Source organism: Sardina pilchardus, chromosome 21, assembly GCF_963854185.1.
Source record: "Sardina pilchardus chromosome 21, fSarPil1.1, whole genome shotgun sequence".
NCBI lineage: Eukaryota > Metazoa > Chordata > Actinopteri > Clupeiformes > Clupeidae > Sardina > Sardina pilchardus.
In genome coordinates, this window is record NC_085014.1 from 26133045 (window position 1) to 26160984 (window position 27940).

Consider the following 27940-nt stretch of genomic DNA (forward strand, 5'->3'; position numbering starts at 1 on the left):
ATGATGATGATGATGTGTGCGCGCGCGCGTGTGTGTGTGTGTGTGTGTGTGTGTTGACATGACTTTGACTTCTTTGACAAGTATAGCCTACATTAAATGATCAAATAAAATAAAATAGATCAGTCATTAAACATAGATGCTTGAATGCATTATAGGTGCAGTGAAACAGTTTTCAGTATCATATTCAACAGGGCTAGGCCCTAGACCCAAACAAGCATCATTAAGGCATTGGCTACTGTTGTTTTGCTTTTGTTGGATTACTTTGGATTTCAGTTAGCAAAAACCTGCAGTTAGTAGATTTTTTATTGTTGTTGATGTTTATTTTATTTCTACAATTATTTATCATCAAAGTTTCAACTGTGAAGTTTGTGTTGAAACTGTGAAGTCTACAAGGCCATGTTTAAGATGTATGTTTAATTTGCCATTTACAGCAGGTCTTGGCCTGTTCAGAGCCTCTCAGAGATTAAATCAGGAGTTCCCAAACTTTTTTTGGCAGATAACCCTATTTTGATGTCATAAAACGTTGGTGACCCCAGTCAGTCAAAGCATGTTGTGAGAGCACACATCTCATTTCTGCTGTAGCCTATAACATCCAGTCGAGAGTGGTATACTTTGATTTGCAAGTATGATTACATCAACTGTCTAAAATGAATTAAATAAGCCTAGCCTATATAACAAAAAAAATACTATAACCACATTTATTACACCAGTGGTTTTTAAACTGGGGATCGGGATCCCCATGGGGTTGCCAAAAAGCAGACAAGGATGTGCTGGGATATTCAGTTGTCCTCCTGAATGTTCACAGCGTTTGTACTGTTCCTCCAAAAGTGGGGGCTCTGTTTACCATGTCTCTTGCAATGAGCTCAAAGCTTACAGAACATCCAGCCTTCTTATCCCACAGGAGAGCCAGCTATAGCCTACATTGGATAAGTGGGTTATCCATACTATCCATTGGAAAATAATAAATCAGAATCTCAAAGACTTTGGTGTTGACATACCCTAGCTATGAGAGAAGACATTTTCTTGTCTCCACCACACAACAAGTTAAATATATTTTTGCTGTTTGGAGAGAAGCAAAACTTCTGTTGATTATCTCGCAAGAGGATGTCTTCCATGTCTCATTCGACCATAAACGGTAGCCAAGCATTCGACATCATGCAGCGTTGCGCAGATCTGACTGAATGTGATGCATGCATGCTGGACCTTTCACGTCAAGTCAAATCTGCGCAGCGCTGCATGGTGTCGAATAGGAGCTGCCCATAGATATACGGAGCTGCCTGTGTTGTGCTTGAGTAGAACTACCCTAAAACGCCACAAGAGTTCACTAGTGATACAAAAGATGAGCTCTTGCAAAATTGACTCTTCAAGTCAAATGTGCCTAAGAGGTAGGATTGCATGTATTAAACATTATCTGAAGACTGAAATTAGGTATCAGAAAATAATAAAGAGCCTGATATTACAAGGTTAAGTTTGTATTGTGTTTTTATTATTGTTAGGCCTATTATTATTAAATACATTGGTAAACATATATTTGCTTCCCCTCACTTTATATAATAATATATATATAATATATAGTATTAGTATTGCATAGTATAGTATACTAAAATATACTATATTGCTATTCTCACTACTGTAACACTTTTTGAAATAGTTCACTATTAAATTAATTATTGTATTGTTTTAATTTCTATGTGACTTTGGACAAAGGTGTCTGCCATAAGATATGACCAGAGAATGTCAAATAAGTGGCATAATCATACTGCTCTGACTGCCATTGCAGGACTTTTATTTTGACACGCACCACACACCTCAATGCCACACGCGGTTTCCTCTGTGGGAAAAAAATGCGAGAGGTGGCCTAATGGCACAGCTAGCACCAGAACGTTAACGACAAAGTTTCGCTCTAGTGGTACGGTACAGTCACGAGAGAACAAGCCGTTTTCACAGGTAGACTTAATTAAATGCCATTTCCGGTATATAAGGACGTTTGACTATTCCTTCTATGAGAAATCTGCTGTTTCATTCTCTGTTTACCCTGCGGGACACACGACGACATTTCTTCACTGTATGAATCAGCCGTAGTTGCGCTGCTGTAGGAGGGGTGGTGGTAAGCTAGCTACATTTACTGTCAAAACCTGAAACTGAACAGTTGGGGCGGACATCCTCATCATAAGCACTTGCGTTTTAAAGTTCCTGTTGTATCGGTGAGTGTCAGAGTCTCATCATGTTTAGCTGGTCCAAAAGAGACGGGAAAAAAGATCCAGAATTGTTTCAGAATGTCTCAGAAGGGCTACGTCGGTTGTACCGAACAAAACTCTTTCCACTGGAAGACGCTTATCGTTTCCATGAGTTCCACTCACCGGCACTGGAGGACGCCGATTTTGACAACAAACCCATGGTACTCCTGGTTGGTCAGTATTCTACCGGCAAAACAACCTTTATTCGGCACTTGATGGAGCAGGACTTCCCAGGTATGAGGATAGGCCCAGAGCCAACTACAGATTCATTTATCGCCGTAATGCACGGTGAGCAGGATGGTGTGATACCTGGCAACGCCTTGGTGGTTGACCCTAAGAAACCTTTTAGAAAACTCAACGCATTTGGCAACGCTTTTCTGAACAGGTGAGTGTCCTTTTATTAGCCACATCAAAGCCATTGTACCTGTGAACGTCATCATTGAACAAACTTTCATAGGCCTACGCCAACACTAACTTTGAAGGTTAAACTAATATAAAGGGTTCTTAATTTTGGTCAGACAGACAGTAAGTTATCTTTATCCAGATTTGTCACAATTTCTTCGCTACATGTCAAGCTTCTCTTCATCACAGATACCCGACTTATAAGTGTGAAGCTAGAAAATGTTGCCTGGCTATTGTAAAGCATCCTGTCAGGTTGTGGTCTTAGTGGAGCATGTGTCGCTGCACGGGATAGGGTTGGTGATCGTTGTGTTCTGATGACAGTTTTGGTGCTTTTTGGGTCCACAAATCGACGTTGATTGACATTAGGCCTTGTTTTCCCCGTAAACACACGGCCTCCCTCTGTTCAGAAACTTTTTGTCCATGATCTCATTCTGAAGTAGGCTATTAGATAATAGAAAGCGTGTGTGTTGGCGTCTACAGATTGTGCAACACCTGTTTTAGATCGTGTTTGTGCCTGTGTATCCGTATATTTGTCATATTCAACGGGCCCGTGCTTACTTGTTACTATATGGAATTGAATAGTCATATAAGATCGAGGCAGCAACTCAGAAATATTGAATAGCAGCTGGCCTTATTACTCACACCCTTATTGTACACACACACACACACACACACACCCATATTGGTCACACCCATGGCGTAGTCGGATATGAGGTGGCACCAGCTGTCAAAGAACTTGTCCAGTACAAATGGAAGTGACCCAAGTTCAATCCTAACCCAGTGTTTTGGGGGCGAGTCCAGGTGTTTCATCTCCTCAAGAGGATTGTTATTGCCTGGGATTAGACACTGCCCTCATTCGCCATATGCTAGTTAAGATTAGACTGTTTCCGACTGGCGCCACAGGATTACACTGTAGTGTGAAGAGAGAACTTACACCAGCTGAGTCACCATTTCAAGTTGTGCAAGCTGGTCTGATGGCATCCTCATAAAGTGGAAGTATGACAACAGTTATTTCATTTTCTTCAGACTACCCACTGATCTAAAAGTGGGTCTTCTATAGATGTGCATCTTATTATGGCATTTGAGGCCTCTATCTATAGCAGCTTTCCAACTCAACACATTTGTAGTCGTCACCTGAGAGGCCAGTCAGATTTAATTTTAGTGTTCTCTCAATCAAAGGGAATTACAGATTGCTCACAGCCAGCTGCTTTGCCAAACATGATTCATCAGTATGTGACGCAGAACAAAACCGAACAGGACTTGGACTGAAATGAGTTGACTCAGGAGTTTGTGTTGTCGCCTGTCACATGATGGTGTGGGTCCCGTCAGGAGGAGGCAGACAGAAGCCATGTGTGGTGGTGCTGCAATCCAGGGGCTCTGCCATTCACACACACACACACACACACACACACACACACACACACACACACACACACACACACACACACACACACACACACCCCAACACAGCTCAGCCAGGAAGCCCCTCTAAAAAGAGAAGCTGATGTGGAAAAAGTCCACGCTGAACTATCTCTACCGTGCTGAACTATCTCTCTTCTCCGTTCTATTGTTTGCACTTCCTCAACACGGCTGATGACTTTGCAGAAGGGTCTTTTTGAAAAGCTGACAGAGAGAGAGAGAGAGAGATCAAAGACAGACACAGAGGAGGAGAGGAAATGGAGAGAGGGAGAGGAAGGATGGATCAGAAAAGGGTGGAACTAGGATCAAGGGGAGATGAAGGATATGTGTTTTGGCGCTTAGAGGCCCTGAAAAGCATTTTTGTGATATTATGAATTCATTTCATAAAATCCAAAGCTCAGGTGAAGGATGTCATACAGCCGATGTAAACATTATCTCCTGCACGCTAACTGGGCTTCATGCTTTCCCACTTTAACACAAGCAGAGTGAAGGAAGAATAGCTTTCCTGAGACAGATTCTGATAACCACTTTGGAAAAATCAGGCTTTTTTGCCCCCCCACTGAATAGTTTTCATAGTTTCCACTTTTGGTTTGGGTTTAAATAAGCCCTGTTCTATTGGCCCCTCTTGTACAAAGAATGTTCTGGCATACAGCGCGGGTCTCATGACTAGGATCCTCATCTGAGTATTAGCTCCAAAAGAGCGGACGTCCAGGCTGGGGCACTAGCGGTCGATTTGGGAACAGAGAAAACTTTTAAAAAGTGTAAAAAAAGAGAGAGAGAGAAAATGTTCCAAAGAAACAAACCGCTTTCTAAAGACCAGACCACAGTCTTGAGATAATTTGGTTTGCACCTCTCTGTTGAAGTTTGACCTTAACCCGATCTTGCAGTATATACAAAATACTCTGAGAATGGTATGTCTGCTGCTCTGTGTCCTTGTGCAGCTGCCTTGATCATGAAACTTTCCATTTAAGAAAACAAAGTGGGGGGCTGTCCACACAAAGTTCAGCCATTTAATTTGGATGGATTGAATTTGACAGAAGGGTTCTTTTTCGTTTGGGCTGGATGGATCGCTGGAGACCGGCACATCTAGGGTTTGAGCCCAGTTTAACCGCCCGGCTAGGCATTTCAAGTGTTTTCATATTAACCTACTTGTTACCCCAAGGAGGAATTTAGAGTGTACTGGCAATGTGTGCATGTCAACTGGGCCAGTTTCTGTGTGATGGAGAGGGTTTTCCCCTGAAGACTTAGATGTGAGCTGTTGCTTAACCTCCCTAAACCTGTTTGTTTCTTCATGCCTCAATTACTCTCACCCCTCCTTTCTCTTGCCTCTGTCACCTTTGCCCCCCCACCCGCACCCCAACAGGTTTATGTGCGCTCAGCTGAACAACCCGGTCTTGGAGAGTATCAGTATCATCGATACTCCAGGAATCTTGTCTGGAGAAAAACAGAGAATCAGCAGGGGTAAGTGCACTCGGTGCTCGCTCTCTCTCTCTCTCTCTCTCTCTCTCTCTCTCCTTTTTCTCCTCTCACTGTTTTCTCTTCTCCCTCTCTCCTCCCCACAGTGTCCCTACCCTATCTTGACCTCTCTTCCCCATTCCCTTACTTCACTCCCTACTTTCTATCTTTCATGCCTAACTCGTGTAACGTTGCTTTGTCGTACATCAGGATGCAAACTAGTAGTGGGTAGCTCCCGCCAGAGTTAATCATGATGCCATATTTGCATGTGGAATCCTCCACAAGGAAAACAATGAACTTCAACAGCTTATTTCCTTAGTTAAGTGGAGGACAAGTGGTTCAGTGGTTAATGAAATGTTGATTTCATACGGCATACACATATGCTTTAAGCAGTGTGTCTGTTATCCGTCAAAGGAGAAATACCCAACAATAACTAGCGCTGCACGTTTTAACCTGAGTCAGCATACGCTTTTAGTTACGTTAGTGAAAAAAAAGTTGAGCGTGAGGGATTTTCTCATGCAGAAGTTCATCCTCTTAACTCTTTTGCCTGGCTCAGCATTTGTTTACGTTCCCGCCCTACAATCACTGCTATGGCCAGCACAGAGCTGTGGTGATTTGAGACACTACAAGCTCTAAAAGACAGGTCTGACCATGCCCTTGACTGTGGGGCTGTAGTTTGCTCCTGCGTTTGCCATAAGGCTCACTGGCTTCCCTGTGTGTTGTGTACATTCCACTGCAGCTATCTGCTGATGGATATCAGCACGGGCTGGCACACCTCTGTCATGCCACGTGACCCCCCCCCCCCCCCCCCCCCTTAAGCCCCTGCCTGCCACGGCTGTGGTGAGCGCTCACCATTCTCATGCTGCCAGGGAGGTGCTCAGTTCCGCCGGGCCCCTTTCGGCACAATCAACCGCAGTGCATTGCACAACAACTCTAGCAGAGTGAACGCGTCGGTATAATGCAAAAAAAAATCACCAGGGCCTTTCCACTGTGTGTCAACCTTCATATACAGTGAGGAGAACATGTATTTGATACCATGCTAAAGTTGACTAAAAAGAGGAATATAAAATCATCATTTGACAATTGATCTTAATGTCTTAATTCAAAAATTGAGTAAAAATAAAACCGCTAACTACCCCAATTTTCTTTGTGAATGAAGAATGTTTCGTAAATAAATAAATGTTCTTCCTAAATGCTAGGGGGAAGGAAGTATTTGACCCCCAATGTAACCCTATGGGAATTTAACACATAGGGTTAACATTGGGGCAGGCAGATTTTTATTTTTTAAGGCCAGCTATTTCATGGATTCAGGTTATTATGCATCCTGATAAAGTTCCCTTGGCCGTTGGAATTAAAATAGCCCCACGTCATTACATACCTTTCACCATAGCGAGAGATTGGCATGGTGCTTTTTGCAGTAGGCCTATTAGCCTGTTTGATGCTCATTGAGCTCAATGCAAATCAAACAGGCTAATAGGCCTACTGGAAAAAGCACCATGCCAATCTCTAGCTATGGTCAAGGGTATGTGATGATGTGGGGCTATTTTAATTCCAAAGGCCAAGGGAAATTTATCGGGATGCATAATATCCTAGATCCATGAAATAGCTGGTCTTTAAAAATAAAAATCTGCCTGCCCCTATGTTAACCCTATGTGTTAAATTCCCATAGGGTTACATAGGGGGTCAAATACTTCCTTCCCCTAGCATTTAAGGAAAACATTTATCTATTTACGATACATTCTTCAATCACAAAGAAAATTGGTGTCCTTGGCGGTTTGATTTTTACTCATTTTTTAAATTAAGGCATTAAGATCAATTGTCAAATGATGATTTTATATTCCTGTTTTAGCATGGTATCAAATACATGTGCTCCTCACTGTATATATTATGTACAGTCAATGGTGTCTAACTGAATGGAGAGAGAGTGAGTTTAGGATGACTTAAAAACAACTCTTAGTGAAAGGATTTGACCTGTAAAGGCAAAGGCATAAAAACAATAGTGTGTATATCAGTGAGCGTGAAGAGATGCCTATTGGAATGTGAGGGAGTGAAATACAGGTGCAAACCGAGAGAGTGTGGAGGGCAGACGTAAAACAAAGGGTGAGAGAATGGCGGAAAAACGACTGACAGCAACGGAGCAGGAAGTGGACCCAGAGTGACGGTTAGGGTGGAGAGAGAAAAGGGAGAGACAGAGAGGGGTGAATGGTAGAAAAAGAGAGAGAGAGAAGTGAATGGATAGAGAGAGAGAGAGAGAGAGAGAGAGAGAGAGAGAGGGGTGAATGGACAGACAGAGAGAGGGGTGGATGGAGGATGTGTTTGGTCTGTGACAGGCCCCTCTTTGTGTGGCCCTGATCAGGAGGCTGGGGGTAACCTGACACCAGGAGGAAGATGCCCTTCATTCCTCAGACAAGGCAGCCATTTTATTACCCGTCAAACAGCAGAGAGAGAGAGAGAGAGAGAGAGAGATACAGCTCCGCTCCAAAAGCTCTCACCCACACACACACACACACACACACACACACTCACACACACAGGCACAATCACATTTGGAAGGTTTATGGGGAAACTACCTTGTCTTGTCAGTGTGTTACAGAACTGGATGGCTCATGAGAGGGCGAGGCTTTTGAGCCTCGAAAGGTCAAAGTCACTGTCCCAGCATGTGGAGAGATGTCATTAGACCAGTTATTATGATGCTCTTTTGTCCTCCATTTGTCTTTGGCTTAGCCTCCATTTGTCGTTAGCTTCTTCGCGTCGCTTCTGTTCTGACTGATAAAGCAGAGACCGAGAGCGGATGTGAGTGTGTCAGTGAGTGCAGCTGAAGGATCACTCAAGTGCACAAGTCATTCTGCAGAAAGAATGTTTGGGGCTTTACCCCCAGGGACTCTGATCTTACCCCTCTCCCATTTTGAAATGCTGCTCTCTCTCTCTCTCTCTCTCACTCTCTCTCTCTCTCTCTCTCTCTCTCTCTCTCTCTCTCTCTCTCTCTCTGCTCGCACTGTTTTCCTAGACAGCCGCCTTTGTTTCTGTCGTTGGTTATTAGACGCTGTCATCATGTAGTCATTCCTGCGTTGCTGTGTTTCATACATGCATAGACACACACCACCTCGCCCGCCGCCGGAGGTGTTTGCAAAGGCAAATTTCTTTGTGTTTACGTGGCCTTGCACTGCGAGTATCGTACCAACTGTGTCCTTGACGGATCGGATGACTCTCCTCCATAATCAAAACCATCATTTCTTCTCCCCCCTCAGCCTGTCTTGCCTCTCCAGGGGCGTTTTTCCCCTCGGCAATTTCTCAAGGGGGAGTGAAAAACAAAGGGTTCCTTTAGTTTAGTTGTAGTTTACTGTGCGCTGTGTTGGTGCTGATTTTCTCTGTGTGTGTGCGTGTGTGTGCGTGTGTGTGTGAGAAAGAGAGAGACTCCAGCCTGAAGGCTAACGGTGCAGCTAGTCCCTGAAACGCCTTGAAGGCTAAGTACCTCATTGAGCTCTGTAATTACCCTTATCCTGTGTTTTGAGTCGATACAATGTCATTTCGGTCCTTTTAGTCCCCTCATTTTCACTCTGCTGTTTACAGTTTCACACAGGCTACGCTGACAGTAGCTGAGCTGTAGAGAATAGCTCGGAGCCAGCCGCCCCTCTCCAGGGGCCCTCCGGCCTCACAGATTAGCGGAGTGTGGCCAGCAGGCTGTGGATTAGGGGGTTGAAGTAACTCTATCTGGGCGCAATGTTCTGGCCAAAACAGACCCCCCCCCTCGCCCCCCTCCCCTCCTCCGCATCGTCCACTACCACCGTCGGCTCCATCATCTGACCGAGTCTGATCCTTCTCCCTCTCTGTTCCGCCAGGCTATGACTTCGCCGCCGTGCTGGAGTGGTTCGCCGAGCGCGTGGACCGCATCATCCTGCTGTTCGACGCCCACAAGCTGGACATCTCGGACGAGTTCTCGGAGGTGATCCGCGCGCTCAAGAACCACGAGGACAAGATGCGCGTGGTGCTCAACAAGGCCGACCAGATCGGCACGCAGCAGCTGATGCGCGTCTACGGCGCCCTCATGTGGTCGCTGGGCAAGATCATCAACACGCCCGAGGTGGTGCGCGTCTACATCGGCTCCTTCTGGGCGCAGCCGCTGCTGGTGGCCGACAACCGCAAGCTGTTCGAGGCCGAGGAGCAGGACCTGTTCAGCGACATCCAGGGCCTGCCGCGCAACGCCGCCCTGCGCAAGCTCAACGATCTCATCAAGCGGGCGCGCTTGGCTAAGGTGAGACGTTTGCTTCGCGGCCGTTAGAGACGAGCTGCTGCGGTCACGTCGATAACGTCAAGTCAATCGCCAGATCTGCCTCTCTGCAGCGGTGTGTTCGAGCCCCCGCCGTAATTTGATTCAGTTGACGGATTGCTTCAGAAGGAGCTGAATGGTTTGCATTAGCCGTGCGTGCCGCTAAATACCACAGAGAGGCAGCGCGCCAGGCAGCCCCGGGTCTGGCTAACGTCTGTGAGTAGTCTGCATTTAAGGTGATCGGAGTGCTGGCTTGGCTTCCTGCCTCGGCCTGCCTCTTGAAACTGTCAGGCTTAGCCACGGCAAGACGCTGTGTATATCATTGACTGCGTTTCTGTAGTGGTGTGCAGTTGAAGATAAACATGGTATTTTTTCACTCCCCTCTCTGAACCGTAGCCTTTTATTTTCCACTGCCATCAGAATCATTACAAGTGATTCACACCAACATAAATCCCTGCTTCAGCTGGCATCAGTGGCATGTTGAGATGAATCAGGGATCATACGCTCAGCCCATGTGGAAGTGGATGGAAGGTATTTATAGTAAACGAAAGGAATTTGGTCGATGTTTATAAATGGGTGGTATTTGTTTATCTTTGCACAGGTGCATGCTTATATCATCAGCGCCTTGAAGAAGGAGATGCCGAGCGTGTTTGGGAAGGACTCCAAGAAGAAGGAGCTGATCGCCAACCTGCCGGAGATCTACGCCTCCATCGAGAGGGAACACCAGATCTCACCTGGAGACTTCCCCAACGTCAAGAAGATGCAGGTAAAGATACTGACATACTGACCACTGAATCATGTGTATTAGTCAAGTTCCCTTTTGTTTTTTAATGAATCCGCCGTATCGTGAACTGATTCTGTGGACGGCCCCTTCTGACTGCCGTGCTGTCTAACTGATGAATGCGGATTGTCATGACTGGTTCTCCCTTGTTCCCGTAGGAGATCCTTATCAATCAGGACTTCACCAAATTCCCAACGCTGAAGCCCAAGCTGCTGGAGGCTGTGGACGACATGCTGGCCCATGACATCGCCAAGCTGATGACCCTGGTGCGGCAGGAGGAGGCCTCCATGCCCACCCACACGGTCAAGGGCGGCGCTTTCGAGGGGACCATGAATGGCCCGTTCGGAGTCGGCTACGGCGAGGGAGCGGGCGAGGGCATCGACGAGCTGGAGTGGATCGTGGCGCGCGACAAGCCGTCCTACGACGAGATCTTCTACACGCTGTCCCCCGTCAACGGCAAGGTGTCCGGGGCCATGGCCAAGAAGGAGATGGTCAAGTCCAAGCTGCCCAACACCGTGCTCGGCAAGATCTGGAAGCTGTCGGACGTGGACAAGGACGGCTATCTGGACGACGAAGAGTTTGCGCTGGCCAATCACCTGATCAAGGTGAAGCTGGAGGGCCACGAGCTGCCCGCGACACTGCCCGACCACCTGGTGCCACCCTCCAAAAGAGGGCAGGAGACCAATTGAACGAGGAGACTGTGTTAACCAGGAGACCGCGTGGAGGAGATGATGGATTTCATTGCAGTGTGGGTTGAAACCAAAACAAACAAAAACAAACAAACAAACAAAACATCAACTGTGCCAGTGAGAGACCTTACATTCGGTGGATTTGCTCTTCAGAAGGGTTGGTACAAAACAAAGTGAACTTTGAACTTGTGTTTAGGGGTACGTTTTGGTGGTACTGCAAGGGACAACTTTTGTGAATGAGATGTTACACCTCATGCATTTTAAGAGAAAATCCAGTTCTCATAAGAGTGCTAAATGTGATTAATATATATATACAGTATATATATATATTAAATATATATATACATTATACATCACCCTTTTTTCAGAGTTAATATGTCTAACTTATTCTTTTTTTTCCTCTAGAGTTTTGTCGGTTTTGTATTTTCAATGTTTGACAGCTATGATAAGTTTATTTCTGTTCATTTTACTCAAGTTTTTCTCAGTCTTATTAAAGAAGACGTATACACCTTTATGTGCAGTTTGCAGTTGTGCTTTGCTCATATAGGACTGGGAACTCAAGTCTTCAAAAGCTTTCACTTTCTGCTTCAGAATAGACCACTGTGTTATGTATGTTACTGAACGATGTCTTAAGGGTGACATTGATTGAGCTGTGTTTGATATCCCCATACATTAAGTATTTGCTGTTCCAAGATCTGTCCAAGTGCATCGTTATCAAACTCCATTCACGAATGCATGATTTATGTCTTGTGAGAAGATTTGACGTCCGTGATGTGTAAGTCATTGTACATCCGGTTCAAAAACTACCATTAAAGACGTATCTAAAACCAACACACACCAGCATGTTGTTCAAGGGGGGAGAAATCAATGTATGCTTGTGTCACTGTGATCATGACTATCTATGGATCTGCTTGGTTTGGGCTTTTTTTTCTTTTCTTTTCTTTTCTTTTTTCTTTTTTTTAAGACGCTGTGCCGGCATCAGTGGAAAAATGGGACCAGGCCAAGAATGTGAGCAATGCACTGTAACTCATCTCTTGTCTTATATGTGACAGTGTGTCTCCATGACACACACACACACACACACACACACACACACACACACACACACGCCTTGACATGTTTGAATACCATTTGTGCCATAGGTCTTAGGAAATGCAATGCTTTACATGCTTGGCTTTTTGCTATGAGGTGTTAATTGGACACTTGTATCTTCTCACAAGGGTGACGATTGGCCTGTTCATCTCTCTGAACTTTCAAGTCTCATGTATGCTTGAAGTCTCGTCTAAGACCAGACTAGAGCCTTGATTTCTTCACACCGCTTGAACCACAATGGGCCGGTTCATTTACAGTAAGAGCTTGGTAAAGTAGTTCTTGCTACAGTGGGAAAAACCTTGTTCACAATAGCCAGAGCAAAATGTTGACTCAACAGTGACCCCTTGTGGGGGAAAGTTACATTGGGACGGACATGCTCTTTTGTCCCTAAGACAAAAGTAATTTAAATGTCTGCGATTCTGGTGAAAGGCTGTTATTATCTCCACTCAACAGTCAGTCAAACACCCCTCGCTTCTGTGCCCCAGAGGAAGCATGCTGATTGGTTGGAATAGTCCATGGCTCATACAGGCAACACTCAATGCCAGTGAAGAGCTCACAGAGTTTGACCAAATCATGTATTGGTTTACAATATATTTTATAGAACAGAATAGTTACATGCTTCTGAACTTCATTATTCTAGTAGTTTGAAAAGAGAGCGAGCTGCTTGTGTTACAACGTTTTTATTGTGTCTAAAGTCTAGAGACCTCCTTTTCCAGACATTATTTATTAGTGCAAATGAGAGTTTTGGGATTTTTAGGTTACTTTGTAGCCTGACTCTCGCCAGACCCTTGTAGTTCCGTCATGCTCCACCAGAGGCGTTTCGCTGAGCAGACAGCGAACTACAGGATCTGGCGAAAGTCAGGTTAGTTACTTTGTGCACCTGATTTGGAATACTTCACTCTAGCTGCTCTGTGTGCATGTCTGGTGTTCAGTGAAACAATAAAACAACCTTCCACATGACATGACATCACCAGGTTCTGTCTGTGACCTCTTGTTGGTCACACCTACTGATTGCATGCTGCCTGCAGGTCTAGAAGGCGGCATACAATCGTTTTAGTGCCAGAATGAGCACAGACGTGAGAAGGGTGGGAGAGCTCCGCGTGTCTGGTCTTAGTCATTCCTGCTCTCCTCACCTTCCCTCTCTCAGGAATATGTCACAGGGGGTCCCCTCCATACCACTGATGGCCATCTCTCCTGTCCAGCAGACACACTGACCCAATGTATTATATAAGGGAGCTGAGTTGCATAACTAGAGTTAGAGGAGGGAGGCTTCTGAGTAGAAGGTGTGAGAGTGATCATTAGCCTCAATCGATTTCATGTGGCCGTCTTAAGACGACTGCAGACTTGACTATTTCTGACATTCTTATACGTTTTCAACCATGACGTATGTACAATTCCAGTTTGAAAGACGTATCGGAATGTCAGAAATAGTCTCATCTGCAGTTGTCTTAAGATGGATACATGAAGTCGAATGAGGCTATTGACACTGCGTCTCTGATGCGTAGATGACATGAGCTTGTTTATGTGTGGGAGCTCAAGACTCACCATCACCAGTTGCTTCTCTATGACTGACTTGGTTTATATTCGAATGAGTTCTCAATCCTCACAAGAGCAAGTTGGTCCTAACCTGCAATTTATCAGATTAGAGCAGCAAAGCCTTTGTGAATTTTAACTTCGCTGTAATTGCACAATGAGGGTTATTCTATGTACATTTCCATTTTTAGATTGAACTTTATTGTCATTGTGCAGATTACAAGTACAAAGACAACAAAATGCAGTTTGCGTCTAAACAGAAGTGCAAAAAAAGAAAAGTGCAATGATATACAAAGTATAGACAGATGGCACATAGACAGGACAGGATATACAGAGCAGCGTAGACAGTATACAGTTGGTTTACAGAAGGTGGTTTACAGTAATATAAATTAAAAATACTGTATGTTCAGTGTATTATGTGACATTATAAGAGCAGACTATAGTATGAACAACATTACAGCATGCATTGTAGTGTAATTTTGTAACTATTGGGGTACTGTGGATGGTGGTCCATCACTGTCACATTCTGTTTCTCCACTAGTTGGGGGATTACACACAGTTTGCCCTCCCAGGTTCACCAGCTTCTGCTTGAGATGGAATGCTGTATTTGTTGCATACTCCCACAAATCAGGACGGGCCGTTTCAACCACACAGCAGAGAGTGGGATAACTGTGCTGATGATCAGGGCCTCACAAAATACAGCATCATTCTTGGGGCGATCTATATCAACTGCCCAGCTTTGGGAGCAAATGCAAATTCCAGGACCCTCTGCAGAGTTGGCAGTGAGGATGGCATCGGTGAGCGGGTTGTTTTTAAAGGCATCTAGCACCATCGTGATATTTTTCTTTGGAACTAGAATGAAGAACAACACACTCAATATGCACCAGACGGCAGCTCCACAACATATATTCTGCTGAATATTCTATTCATCCTGAGAGCACTGGAATCAGAACTTATCATTTTTACATTCATAAATAGTTTATCTTTGAAGTGATATAAAAAGTACTCCACAATATCACAAAAGAGTTACAACAATGTTAAAACAATGTAACTTCAGGTTTATGAACATGGTTTTATTCTTTTAAAAGAGCAAAAAACAAAACGAAAAATGTACGATAATTTCTATTTGCTGCTAGCCGAGTTACAGAATGAATGTTAATACAGTTAATGTAACACAATTATGTTAACCAACGAATGAATTGTCCTCAGTGTTACAAAGAGTTAAAAATAAGCATGTGCTCACCAGGAAAAAGTTTCCTCTGTAGGCGTGTCAACTTCTCGATGCTGTACACTGGTTTACATTGAGGCGGGGCGTCTCTTAGACTCAGCACATTCTGAAAGCTTTCACACAGATCATCTGGATAACAGAAAAAACACAAAAAAAGATACTTAATGAATTTTCATTCCAACATGATTGCAAATCTATGACAGATAACAAATGTATGTAAATGAATGTGCAATTATGATTAAGAAAGCTACCTGGGTCTGAGAGTTGCATTTTCTTCATCCACACAGTAGCTCCCAGTCTACAAACCGTGCCTTTTCAAAATATGGACGCTGTGTAAATCATCACAATACACCAAACGTCCCAGTGCCTAGTGCTTCCCATTGTTAGGCATGGTGCATGGTGTGGAACTACAACCACCTTATTGGAATGGACCACCTCTGCTGTGTGCTCAGGTGTCATACATCCCATGGTGGCAACTGACCTGACCACACCTGCGCTGGTGCTGACTACCCTCCACCATGCCTTAGTTAGCGCTGTCATGGACTTTTCAGGTGTCACGTCGTACAACTCCTCTTTTCCCCTCTCCCTCTTTCTCTCTCTTATCTCCCTCTTCCCTCCTCTCTCTGTCTTGTCACTCAATCTCTCTCTGCTCCCGCTCCCTCTTAAGTCTCACTCTCTGCCTCTTTCTCTCTATAGTATCACATTATATATTACCATTAATATCAACACTAACCCACTCTATATCTCTTTCTTCCCCCATTCCTCACCTGTGAGGTAAACCATTACTAGTCATCAGCCATCCCTGTGCCCTCATCACACTTGAAGTCCCATCACGAGGACTACCCTACATTGGCTGTTGTTGTCCCCTTGCCCGTATTCCTGGCCCACACATCCTAGCGACACAATTCTTTCCTTAAGACAATTCCTAATCCCTATGGACAAATTATTCCCTACACTGGACTATTTTAACTTTCTGACACTTAAAATGACCTTACTGTACCGTAACTGACCCTAGGCAGATGGGTTGGGCCCTTTAGTTGTGGATCTGTTAGAGGTTTCTTCCTACATGTGTCCCCAAATCTAGGGAGTTTTTCCTTGCCCCTAGTGGGCTCTCTCTGAATGTTTTACACTCTGTAAAGCGCCATGAGACATGTGCAATGTTTTGGCGCTCTATAAGTGAAAGTAAATTGAAATTGAAATTGAAATTCAAACACACCTGGCTCTCACTCAAGTACACCAGTATTTGTGATTATGGCAGTTATAGAAACCCAACAGGAAGAAACTTGGTTTAGTTTTTCAAATGTTTGTTATCAGGCAATGATTGGATGGTGTTCAGTAATGAATGTTTACGCATGTGAGGAGAGAGAGAGAGAAGCACTGGTGAATAAGGGTGGCATTTTGAGGTTGTATTTGGAAACTGAAATTAAGTTGTTAGATTTGTGGTAGGACATTTAGATAGAAAATTGTGTGTGGTGTTTGACAAATTGTGTATGGTTTAACAGATTTGGTAGCAGGTGGGCAGGTGTTAGAAAGACATGTTTAGAAAATTGTGTGACAAGCAAAAATGTAGTATGTAAACAGTTGAAAACTGTAAAATGTGCTGACTTTTTTTCTAAATCAATGTTGGACAGAACTCATAATTGGCCTATCCTTCATAGGCTAGCAACAAAACTTAAGGTCAACAGAACAGCACTAGTGTCATAAAAAAGTGTGTGGCTTTAAAGGAACATGCCACCATTTTTATCAAATTGGGTTATTCATTGTCTCTCCTAGAGTCTGGCAGTGCTTGTTTATAAGGGCCTCTGCAATATGGACAAGAAGGCTGCTCCAGCCTGCAACATTCTATTTCATTCTAAGATCATTTTGGTGCCAGAATGAGCACAGATGTGAGAAGGGTGCGAGAGCTCCACATGTCTGGTCTTAGTTATTCCTGCTCTCCTCACCTTCCCTCTCTCAGGGATGTCACACGGGGTCCCCTCCATACCACTGATGGCCATCTCTCCTGTCCAGCAGACACACTGACCCAATGCATTACATAAGGGAGCTGAGTTGCATAACTAGAGTTAGAGGAGGGAGGCTTCTGAGAAGAAGGTGTGAGTGTGATTATTGACACCGCGCCTCTTGATGACATGAGCGTGCTTGTTTATGCGTGGGAGTTAAAAGACCGACCATCACCAGTTGCTTCTCTATGACTGACTTGGTTTACATTCTTATGAGTTCTCAATCCTCACAGGTCTACACCATTACTGTATGTAAAACATGCTCACTGGTTTCTTCAAAAACAAGTTGGCCCTGAGATTGACCTTAAGTTATAGCATCCCTGCAGATTAGACCAGCAAATCTTTAACTTTGCTGTAATTGCATACAATGAGGATCATTTATGTACCATTTCCATTTTTAGATTCAACTTTATTGCCAGAGTACCAGTACAAAAACAACAAAATACAAAGTACACACAGGACAGGATATATAGGGCAGTGTAGACAGTATACAGTTGGTTTATATAAGTTAGTTTATGGTAATATAAATTAAATATAAATATATATGCAGTGTATTGGTAGTAGCATAATAAAAGCAGACTATAAATATGCCTATGTAGTCTGAACAAAACAGATAAGAGCAGTGTAGTGTAATTTGATGCTCTGTTATACGAATCGAAAGACAAAGATTTAGTTCCATAATTTTCCAGTTATTTCAGAGATTCACAAAGATATTGTTGGATGGACAATGTCAACATAACATTAATAAAAAGTGAAATCTGTCTAGAAGAAGAGGAACAAACTAAACAGATAGACATAATTCTCAGACAGTGACCAGTGACAGTGACATGTCGCATTCCTTAAACAATAGAATTATGCATAGACCAATGGATGTTACTGATTTTCAACTGATAAAGTGTGAGGCAACAGGGATAAATAGTGTCAACTGTGTGACAAGGACAGAAACATTGTGGGTCACCTGCACAACCACACAATCTCTTTACCGTGGCTTAACAACATACAGCCTGACCCTTGCTCTGGAATAAGCCGAAATAAGAAAGTTGGGCTCGACACGTTTAAGAAAAGGATGGACGGAGGGATTGACCAAGATCACAATGTTCCGCTCCAGACCTGTGAACCTGCGGATGGTGTCCAGCACCATATTTCCCGGATTGTCCTCCTCAACACTGCTGAAAAGAATGGGGTATGTTGCCTTCAGTTTGAACTCCTCTGCAGTCAGCTGCTCCTGTGTTGAAAAGAGCACAGCAATGTCTCTAGCAGTGTGGCCCTGAGAGAAGAGATGCTCTAGGATCTGGAGCACACAATCCATCTCTTTTCCAGGTGCTGCTTCTCTGTTGATACAGGAACCCTGGAAAGAGTGGCTCAGCTCCATCTGTGTGTTCATAGCTGCTAAATGTTGTGTAACCTCAGATTGTGGGCCCTCAGTTGCTTTCTGCATTTGAAACTGTATAACATTCAGGACTTTAGCAGAATTGCGAACAACTTTGAGTAAGACAACTTTGCTTTGGGTAGAAATTGGTGGAAGGCCATCTGGAAAATCATGGCATTTCTGGTGGTAGTCCAGAAAGATCCAGAACATCCCATCCGCTCCTCTCAGCTTCAGTGCCTTCTCATACCAGTTGCTTTCCCCTTTTTCAACACGAAAGTTCTGGGCTTCATCCACAATGATGTGTTTTACCGCCGAGAAATCTGTGCATTCAGCCAAAAACTTTACTCTTGTCTCACACTGGCAGAGGTTTTGTTTTCTGAAAGAAAAGAGAAAAAACTACATATGATGAGTAATTGACTCAAACATATTGTATCTAATCAGGCAAGCAATAAGCCCCATAAGGCTGTATGTTCCAGTGATTACAACAGCTAAGAAGTGTTGTTAGGCAGGACTCCATACAGCTCTACTAGGTTTTACAATGACATCAAATGTGATTCAGCTAATCATAATCAAGCACTGGAACTATCCCTTTTACAATATCAATTACAATATTTGAGCACTGTTTAGCATATCCAAGCTTTTAAATAAGAAACCGGTAGGCTATATTAGTTCAGGACATACCTCATGAACTCTCTCAATCCAACATTTTCACAAAGGTAAAGGATATGTTTGTCCTCGCAGTTACTCGAGTTCTTGATCCTTCTTATGAGTGCCATAGCGATCAATGTCTTCCCAGATCCAGGCACACCATGAACGAAGAGATTCTTAATTCCATCATAAGTCTGAAGAATTCTAAACTGTTCTTCTGTTAGCAAGTTGAGGAACTCACAGCCAATTTCATCACTTAATGGGGAAGTGAAACTCATCAACACAATCACCAAGGAGCGGAGAAGGGCTGTCACGTCTTTTTCCTGGTCGAGTCTGTAACTATTGGGGTACTGTAGATGGTGGTCCATCACTGTCATATTCTGTCTCTCCACCAGCTGGGGGATTACACACAGTTTGCCTGTATAGCCCCCCAGGTTCACCAGCTTCTGCTTGAGATGGAATGCTGTATTTGTTGCATACTCCCACAAATCAGGACGGGCCGTATCAACCACACACCAGAGAGTGGGATAACTGCCTGTGCTGATGATCAGGGCCTCACAAAAAAATACAGCATCATTCTTGGAGAGATCTATATCAACTGCCCAGCTTTTGGAGCAAATGCAAATTCCAGGACCCTCTGCAGAGTTGGCAGTGAGGATGGCATCGGTGAGCGGGTTGTTTTTAAAGGCATCTGGCACCACCTCGATATTATTCTCTGGAACTAGAATGGAGAACAACACACTCAATATGCACAAGGGGTGTTTGTTGCATAGAATATGTTGCTCCACAACATATATTCTATTCATCCTGAGAGCACTGGAATCAGAACCTATGATTTTTACATTCATAAACAGTTTATAAGATATATAAGAAGTACCCCAGAATATCACAAAAGTGCTACAACAATGTTAAAACAATGATTGACTATAGGTTTATGTATATATGGTATTAGCTTTTAAAAGAACAAAAAACAAAACAAACAAAAAATGTATTGTGATGGCCCTTGTCATTATTTCTATTTGCTGCTATTTCTGAGTACTGACTCGCCTAGTTACTGAATTAATGTTAATGGTATACAGTGACTGTGAGCACACATTAAAATACACATGTTTTATGTTAACAAACAAATGAAATGGCCACAGTGTTACAAAGAGTTAAAAATAAGCATGTGCTCACCAGGGAAAAGTTTCTCCTGTAGGCGTGTCAACTTGTCGATGCTGTACACTGGTTTACATTGAGGCGGGGCGTCTTGTAGACTCAGCACATTCTGAAAGCGTTCACACAGATCATCTGGATAACAGAAAAAAAAACACAAAAATATGCTTACAATCTCTTTTCATTCCAATATGACTGCAAAAGTATGACAAATAACAAATGTATGTCAATTACTGTGGAATTATGTTAAAGAAAGCTACCTGGGTCTGAGGGCTGAATTTTCTCCATCCACACAGTAGCTCCCAGTCTACAAACCGTGCTTTTCTCAATGTGCCATGAGTTTGGATCTTGCTCAAAGACAGCACAGCAAAATGCTGGAATCTTGATGACCACCACATATCCATCAGCTTCTGAGGATTCCTGAGCGATGACTTGGATAAGTTTACACTCTGGAGACCAGCTCGCATTCTTCTTGCTGCAGCCAGGGGTATGAATTGCCTCTGACCTGTTACACAGCTCTATAACAGCACCGAGCAATCCCTCTGCATCAAGTCCACTACCACACCCAATGACTTTTTGACTTCCATCGTTTATACCAATAAACATGAAACCACCATCTGTATTGGCAAAAGCCGATATATTCTTAGAAAGAACTTCCTTAAGTCTTTTGATGAGATTATTACTCATATCAAATTGTTTTAATTCTACATGCACACTTTCCCCAAATTCTAAACATTCACCAGCTTGCACCGAGACCATATTATAAAATTCCTCAGCTTGTTGCCTTATTATTTCATTGCCTGGTAATGGAGCATATTGCTTTGCAGGAGGATACCCCTCATTCTCTTCTTCAGTCCTCTCAGCCCTGTCCTTTCTCTTCTTCAAGAACTCAGACATATCTTTGGGACGAACACGCTCATTGTTTGCCCCTGCTCTTTCCCATAAACCAGTATTAATGCTGCAAAGTCTTGATCTATGGTCACCAGGACATCCTGACCTAACATAGATATGAACTTCGTCACCTTGGTAGATGAATTCTATCATTTCTTCAATGGGGGAACCCACTAAGTCTAGCAGATGCTTTTCAATATCTAATCCTCTGCCCTCTCTTCTGTAGTCATATGAATTGGCAATATCCAAAGTCAAAACTCCTCCTCCAGAGTTCAGAAGGGCACAAATCCCTTGCAGAATGCATTCTCTTTGCCTTTGACTTTTCTTCTTATCCATTTGATTTCTAGCTTTCTCCCCTAATGTCACCTTTTCACACCACTTGATCTCAATATCAGGGAAGTCCTGGGCTTCAGTTACAATCAGACCATGTGAAGCCATCCTGTGAGACAAAACATTGAAAAGTAGAATACATTAAAATAAGATAGTGAGAAGTCCACCTGTCCCATCTTTGTTTATGCATGCATGTTGGTAAAAATATAGTATACCAAAGTGAGATACAAGATCCAGTAACAAAGAAGTACAATCAAGATGCAGAGTTTAATTCAGCTGTATACAGGAGAGAGGCACGCACAAAGCACAGTGTACTCAGAATATGCGTCTCTGATTTGATACAGAATTATACAGGGTTTAAGTACCCAGCAGCAAAGGATAGATAATCATACAGTGGCAAAGTCACATCTCGTCTCCACTAATCAATGGTTGTTGACACGAAACAGACACAATAACACTGCCACCTTACATTAATCATGTTTAGAAGAACAGTACAGATATCATACAGAGACATTAGAGGCATACTTTTAGTGTCAAAGTGACCCACTAGTGAGAAAGACAAAATATTAAACCACACATGGGAATACTGGGCCTAATGCAGAACAATAAAGCACATATTAGAATATTGGACATATCAATTCCACTTTCTCTCAGTATCAATGCTGGCACACTCACAATGCTAAAAGGTCTACACATCATATAGGGTAATGTATACATTCTTTAGGCTATCTAATTGGCTTTTAATCAAGCCAGCAATCAAGAAAAACATTGTACTTTTCAAAACAACTCTTGACAAACTGACAGGTTAAACCACATTCGCTGAGAGCTACCTAGGCTAGGCCTATCACATTTGAAGGAAATGGCGCACCCATTTGAAATTATCTACGGCCATATTCCAATTGAGAGTAAGTAGTTATTAATTATCTTGAATTCATCTACTGAGCAAATTAGATCACAGCTTTTAAAGCAGGCAACTAGATATAGGTTATGTCCAGAAGTCAAGCGTGCACGCTGGATACCCTCTTCCCAGTAGCGTCTTAGTTAGCTCGCTCCTCAGTATGCGTCCCTACCTACATTTGGACAGCACTAACTAGTTGGCGTCACCTGAATCGGGGAGGGGGGTGTGTTGACGATTTGCATGACATGTGGAGCTTGACCTGCGCCGCGCAATGGATTATGGGATATCTGAGGCCAAAAAAGATGCATCGATGCACGCTTGGAAATCACGCCAAACGAAGTACCCAACTAGTGAGAGCGCTTGACTTTCGGACAGTCTATTCTGACGTAACTTCCGTAAAATGCACACTGCCCAGCGTGCACGCTTGACTTCTGGACATAGCCATAACCTACCTAACTGGAGAAAATCATGCAGATCACTTACAGTAGGCTAATGTTAGTGTTAGGGTGTGGTCCTTCATCTTCAACTTTTAAAAGTTCATGCTCTCACCCCACCCATATGTTTTAATAAATAAAATTGGGCAACATGTTATCAATATTAATCAATATTTAGAGGTTGCTCAAGACATCAAGACCTGAAGAAGTTTAGCACATTTGCATTAGGTTACTTGAACAGGCTATGGCAGCAATGGACTTACTGTATTTGACCATGCAGTCATTGAACTTGTGTAGGCTATTAATTTTTGGTGACCACATGTGGTAGTTTTACCTACATCATCTATGAATCTTAAAATTGGAATTACATGCAAATGTAGGCTACAATGCTGATTTGATGATCTCATCTGCTGATTCCAGTATTTTCCAAGAATATGCTGTTGCGAGTCATTTTCATAGCAACATCTGCTTTAGTTGTGATGTCTTTCAAAGCCATGGCTGAAGCAACACGACGCAAGTCCGTTTGCCTATATGGTTACTCGGATCTGAATAGACTGAAGAAAAAAAAACTGGAACAAGGTTGCAGAGGCTGGTTTTACTGTGTGACAATATGTGTAGGTTATATGTCGAATAGGCTACAACAGGCTACCACAAGCACAACGAGAGGAGACAATGAATGAAATACTTGCCTGCTTCTGAAGATAGTATTGGTGATGATGAGTGTTATTCTGTGAAATAGGTATGCTGCAGTGGCGGTTGCTGCTCATTGGAATAGGGGAAGCTCTGATAAAAATGGTCAACTATTAAATTAATATTATTGCTGCTATATTGTTATTTGAGGGGGAAATATATCCTAAAACAGAATAGACCAAACAGTAGCCTATCGAATCCGGCACTGGATTCGTCAGATAGGCCTACGTAGGGTTCTGAGACATTGCAGCTGGCTTGGTTAGATTAGAACTAAGCTTACATTTTACCAGTTCACTTTGGGGGGTTAAATATGCTATTTGGTAGCCTACTAGAGTTATAGTATGTGACTATTCTACGTTCATATGCCTTGCTGTTTTATTTGGAATCTCCCATGGTGGGGAATGCTATCAAATAGCTTATAAAATTCAAGTAAACATTAGCAATTTAGCCAAGCAACACAGTTATTATAGCGAGCTATGTGGCTAGCCTACAACTTAGCCTAAACACACAACTGAAACAAATGCAAATCACGAACTCTGTAACTCCACATTACGGTTTTATTGATAGGATATGTTGTGTACAACATGCAATAGAATTAAAAATGTGAGCCTTGCCTCTCGAGTTCACCTGCCAACCCTGTAAGGTTCCGTAACTTTCACGCATCCCTGAACTTGAAACCAGAGCCCGTCTCTGTTGAAACTTCCTGTGCAATCGCGAAATATGCTTGTCAATCAAAAAAAATGACGGTTCCTCCAATCATCATACAGAAGCTCGGCATCCGAGCCATCCCACTGTCCCATTCACCCCCAGAGAGGCCGGGCTTCCCTGGATATGACGATTTTGCGGCGTTTATCCAATATTAGGTGCGTTTGACTTGACGAAAATCTGCGCAGATCTGACTTGATGTGATGCATGCTGGGTTAAACAGAGTGCATACTGGGACAGACGAAATGCAAACTGGTTAGAAATCATGTCCGACTTCTTGCAGTCGCGGTGGGAGTTACCCCCGTGACATCATGTCACATGTCCTTACAAGATCTCGGGAGACTGCGTCTTAGCTCAGCCAGCGCAGTTCAGCGCAGTTCGTTTTTGAGCAACTGCGCTGGCAAAAACCCACCCCAATGACGTCAGTTCAAAGTTGTGATAGGGCCGTTTGGAAGAATCTCCCCATGACGAGTATGACAGGTGTCTCGTTCTGCCTCCTTACCCAAGACACTAGAGCGGACCAAGACGAATCAGTTCAACTGCACTAAAACCAACGTCTGGGATGACGCTAGAGCTTATCCCTGTGATCCATCTTGCTCTGTTCTAGAATCTTTGCTCCTTACGTTAGAATCTGCTAAAATGAACAGAAATCGAACGGATACCTTCTTATTTGTGATTTCTGGAACAGCGGTAGGCTAGCCTACTGAAAACGTGAGGATACTCTGCTATTTTATGCTGTTGGTTAAATATATACACACGGAAAACACTTGATATTTAATGAATGTGCTGCAATGCAGGCCTGTTAACTGTATGACAACAGTGGTTTATTTAAACACATCATATCGATTTATTTCGTCAGTCACCATGCTCATTTTAATGAGTAAGAATAAAAGTTTTACTGTATTTAATACAAAATCCCGCGATATCTACCGCGAGGTCTCCAGCCAGGTCTCTCGCGAGTAACTTCAGGTACGTAAGCTCAGTCAGACTGTCCGGGATGAGCTGCGTGTGCTAGTCGCCCCTCCTGCTAAGACTCTGCAGCTCTCGTTGACGTATGAAGCCAGCCTAAGCCAGCCTAAGTCAGCCGCAGTTCATCGCAAACGCACCTATTAATCTAGCTTTTCCTGCACTAAGACCAGCCCACTTCGTAGTGCCATCGAAGTCCAGTGAGGCCGAGCCTCTATGGAGATTTTAATGGATCGTGTCGTCACAGCAATGCATTAGACGTGCGAAATCACGATAGATGACAGGCAAAACCTTGTTGCAAAACGAAACTATAACGATATAGCCATGAAGTTGAACACGTTTTTAGCATGTTCTAGTTGGAATATTAGGCTTGCTAATGTAGCTCATAATAGGCATTATTTCATGCAATTTCCCGTGATATTTTAGAGGAGGCTGAGCCTCCCCTGCACTCAATGAGCAATCGCCTCTGGTATGCTGTGAACGATCTGCAGGATGGACCTTTTACTTACAAAATACTAACAGAGCTCGGAAGAGTTAGCCCTGTGCTGTCTGCTACGATGGACAGAACAAAGCTTTCTCAATTGAAATATTCAAACGCATTGAGCAACCTCTAGATATTGTAGGAACCTTTGCACAGTGTTTTTATTGATATCCTAACACATTTGTTAGAGTTGAACATTAAAATTAGGCCCAATAGCCCAGTGGCGGTTCTAGACTGAATTACTCCCCAGGCGAGATCCTCCACGAGCGCCCCCATGAGTGTTTTTTGACGCACTTTGCGTCAGTCGGGCTCATAGGGTTAAGCGCTCGTGCCGCCCCATACAAGATGCCGCCCCGGGCGACCGCCCGGTTCGCCCGTACCTAAAACCGCCACTGCAATAGCCTAAGGACGTCATCAATTAGCCTAGTGTAGGCTACAAAAGACGATAACGTTATCAAACTTGGTAGCTTATCTACTTACTTGACAGGGATGCAATTATTCAACCGAGAGAATCCCACAGTAGGCGTCTTTTATTTTTGATACACTACAAAATGTCACAATCTGTTTTAATTTATCGTGGAGATCAATCGAACATGTGCTCAGCGTGTGGTCAGTCATCAAAGAAAGAAAGAACTTGGCTGCAGGTTGCCCCTTCTGGAAACGTCGCCTACGGTGGCCTTGCAGACGGTCATGCGCGTAATTCACATGTCAGAAAACCAAACGACAAAACTGAAGACAATTGCGAAGATTTATGGGATGGAGAATCCATGGGGTAAACCCTGCCTGATCTGCCAGCGATTTGAATTTCGCTCTGCAGCTCAGGCTGGAGGGAAACCTGCACAGCTGACTGTTTTTCCTGCCTCCTGTCCACGTGTGTCTGGTCCAATCACAAACTGGTTTATCCACCAGGCGCACCCGGGTCGTTGGTCTGATTGGTTGAAGGACTATCCAATCCAGGACTATATATGCCCAATTGATCACGCCTCTTAGGCAGTAGACACACTGTCAATCTAGAAGGAATGAGTTTAGTATGGTGATAGCCAGACTAAAGATGTAGTGCATTTGCTAACTCAATGAAGTGTCAAAATTAAAGCCTATTTGCAGTTTAGATCAGCAAACATTACAAAAAACTGTGAGAATTGTGAGATTTTGTTTGTTAATCTTATATTAAATAGTGTTAGCTATATACATCTCCTGATGATATTTTTGAGATTAAGAATTGAAAGATTTATTCGTTTCCATCTATTTCAATATCTAAGATTTACAGTGGTGAGAGGAAACACCCTTCACCACCTTTCCCCACAAATCAGGACCAGCTCTTTCAACCAAAAAGCAGAGAGTGGGATAATGATCAGGGCCTTACAAATTACTTTTTCATTCTTGGGGAGATTAACTAGCCTACTGCCCAGCTTTGGGAGCTTTGCTGCTTTGCTGAGTTGGCAATGAAGACAGCGTCAGTCAACAGCTTGTTTACAAGGGCGTCTTGCACCACCTTGATATTATTTTCTAGAACAAAACAAGAATGAAGAACAACACACATAATATGGACAAGAAGGCTGCTCTAGCCTGCCCTGCACCATTATATTTCATTTAAAAATCATTTTGGTGTCTAATGATATTTTTTCACAATATCAGAAAAAATGTCTAAAAAAAAACCCTTTTGGGGGATAGGCCTATACTGGGTCTTCACTGGGGGTATTACCATTTTGATTGGAACTTTCCCCTGTTGTTGGCATATATATTGTTGAGTGACAAATGGGGATTCCTCTAAAGTAGGGTTCAGACCACAGCGTCCCGACGAGACGAGCCGCGACGTTCTAAAACCTTGCGACTGCGACTCAACGTGTTTAATGCTCTGCGACGGCTTGCGACTGCTTGCAACTACGTGCAACTTCTAATTCACACCGCTGCAACTCAGTCTCGTCGCGTTGGGAATCTTTGGTGTGAATTGGGCTTAACGGTTACATTCCTAACCAGCATTGTATCATTCATCTTTATCAGCCTTGGCCTGTTTGGGCCTGTATGCACTTTATTTTTTAGCCTGTAAACACAAGAAACTTTCTCTCTCAGGTCGCAAACTGATTTATTGTGTTCATAGATTTGGGTAGTATACATGGCAATTGACAATACTGTCATGTCAACTAAACATTTCAGAGATGTTTTCAAGTTGAGCTTGGCATCTTTGCCTCCATGATATGCTTCCTCTGGCGATGGGGAACTTATGAAGAGTTCAAAAAGATGAAAAAGCAGGACAGTGTTTTCCAGTCCAG

The 27940-nt window shown here is 43.4% G+C and overlaps 2 protein-coding genes across 2 annotated transcripts; one reads left to right on the forward strand and one right to left on the reverse strand.

Annotated features, from left to right (window-relative positions):
• Nucleotides 1–1832: 1832 nt before the first annotated feature.
• ehd1a (EH-domain containing 1a) lies at nucleotides 1833–12081 on the forward strand. The gene is made up of 5 exons (XM_062524560.1): nucleotides 1833–2622; nucleotides 5422–5519; nucleotides 9353–9765; nucleotides 10382–10546; nucleotides 10720–12081. The coding sequence occupies exons 1-5, from the start codon at nucleotides 2225–2227 to the stop codon at nucleotides 11248–11250; spliced, it is 1605 nt and encodes a 534-aa protein (XP_062380544.1). The 5' UTR covers nucleotides 1833–2224; the 3' UTR covers nucleotides 11251–12081.
• Nucleotides 12082–17669: 5588 nt separating this feature from the next.
• LOC134068621 (schlafen family member 13-like) lies at nucleotides 17670–20881 on the reverse strand. The gene is made up of 4 exons (XM_062524306.1): nucleotides 20536–20881; nucleotides 20297–20410; nucleotides 19154–19841; nucleotides 17670–18848 (listed from the first exon to the last, which is right to left on the reverse strand). The coding sequence occupies exons 1-4, from the start codon at nucleotides 20879–20881 to the stop codon at nucleotides 18083–18085; spliced, it is 1914 nt and encodes a 637-aa protein (XP_062380290.1). The 3' UTR covers nucleotides 17670–18082.
• Nucleotides 20882–27940: the final 7059 nt, after the last annotated feature.

Bases quoted from the DNA above. Each gene is read 5' to 3' on its own strand.
- ehd1a (XM_062524560.1), top strand. From the start codon at position 2,225: ATGTTTAGCTGGTCCAAAAGAGACGGGAAAAAAGATCCAGAATTGTTT. The intron at 5,520-9,352 runs GTAAGTGCACTC...CTGTTCCGCCAG, and splicing joins AAAACAGAGAATCAGCAGGG to GCTATGACTTCGCCGCCGTG. The intron at 9,766-10,381 runs GTGAGACGTTTG...ATCTTTGCACAG, and splicing joins AGCGGGCGCGCTTGGCTAAG to GTGCATGCTTATATCATCAG.
- LOC134068621 (XM_062524306.1), bottom strand. From the start codon at position 20,881: ATGTTTATTGGTATAAACGATGGAAGTCAAAAAGTCATTGGGTGTGGT. The intron at 19,842-20,296 runs GTGAGCACATGC...TCTCCATTCTAG, and splicing joins ACAGGAGAAACTTTTCCCTG to TTCCAGAGAATAATATCGAG. The intron at 18,849-19,153 runs GTATGTCCTGAA...CTTTTCTTTCAG, and splicing joins GGATTGAGAGAGTTCATGAG to AAAACAAAACCTCTGCCAGT.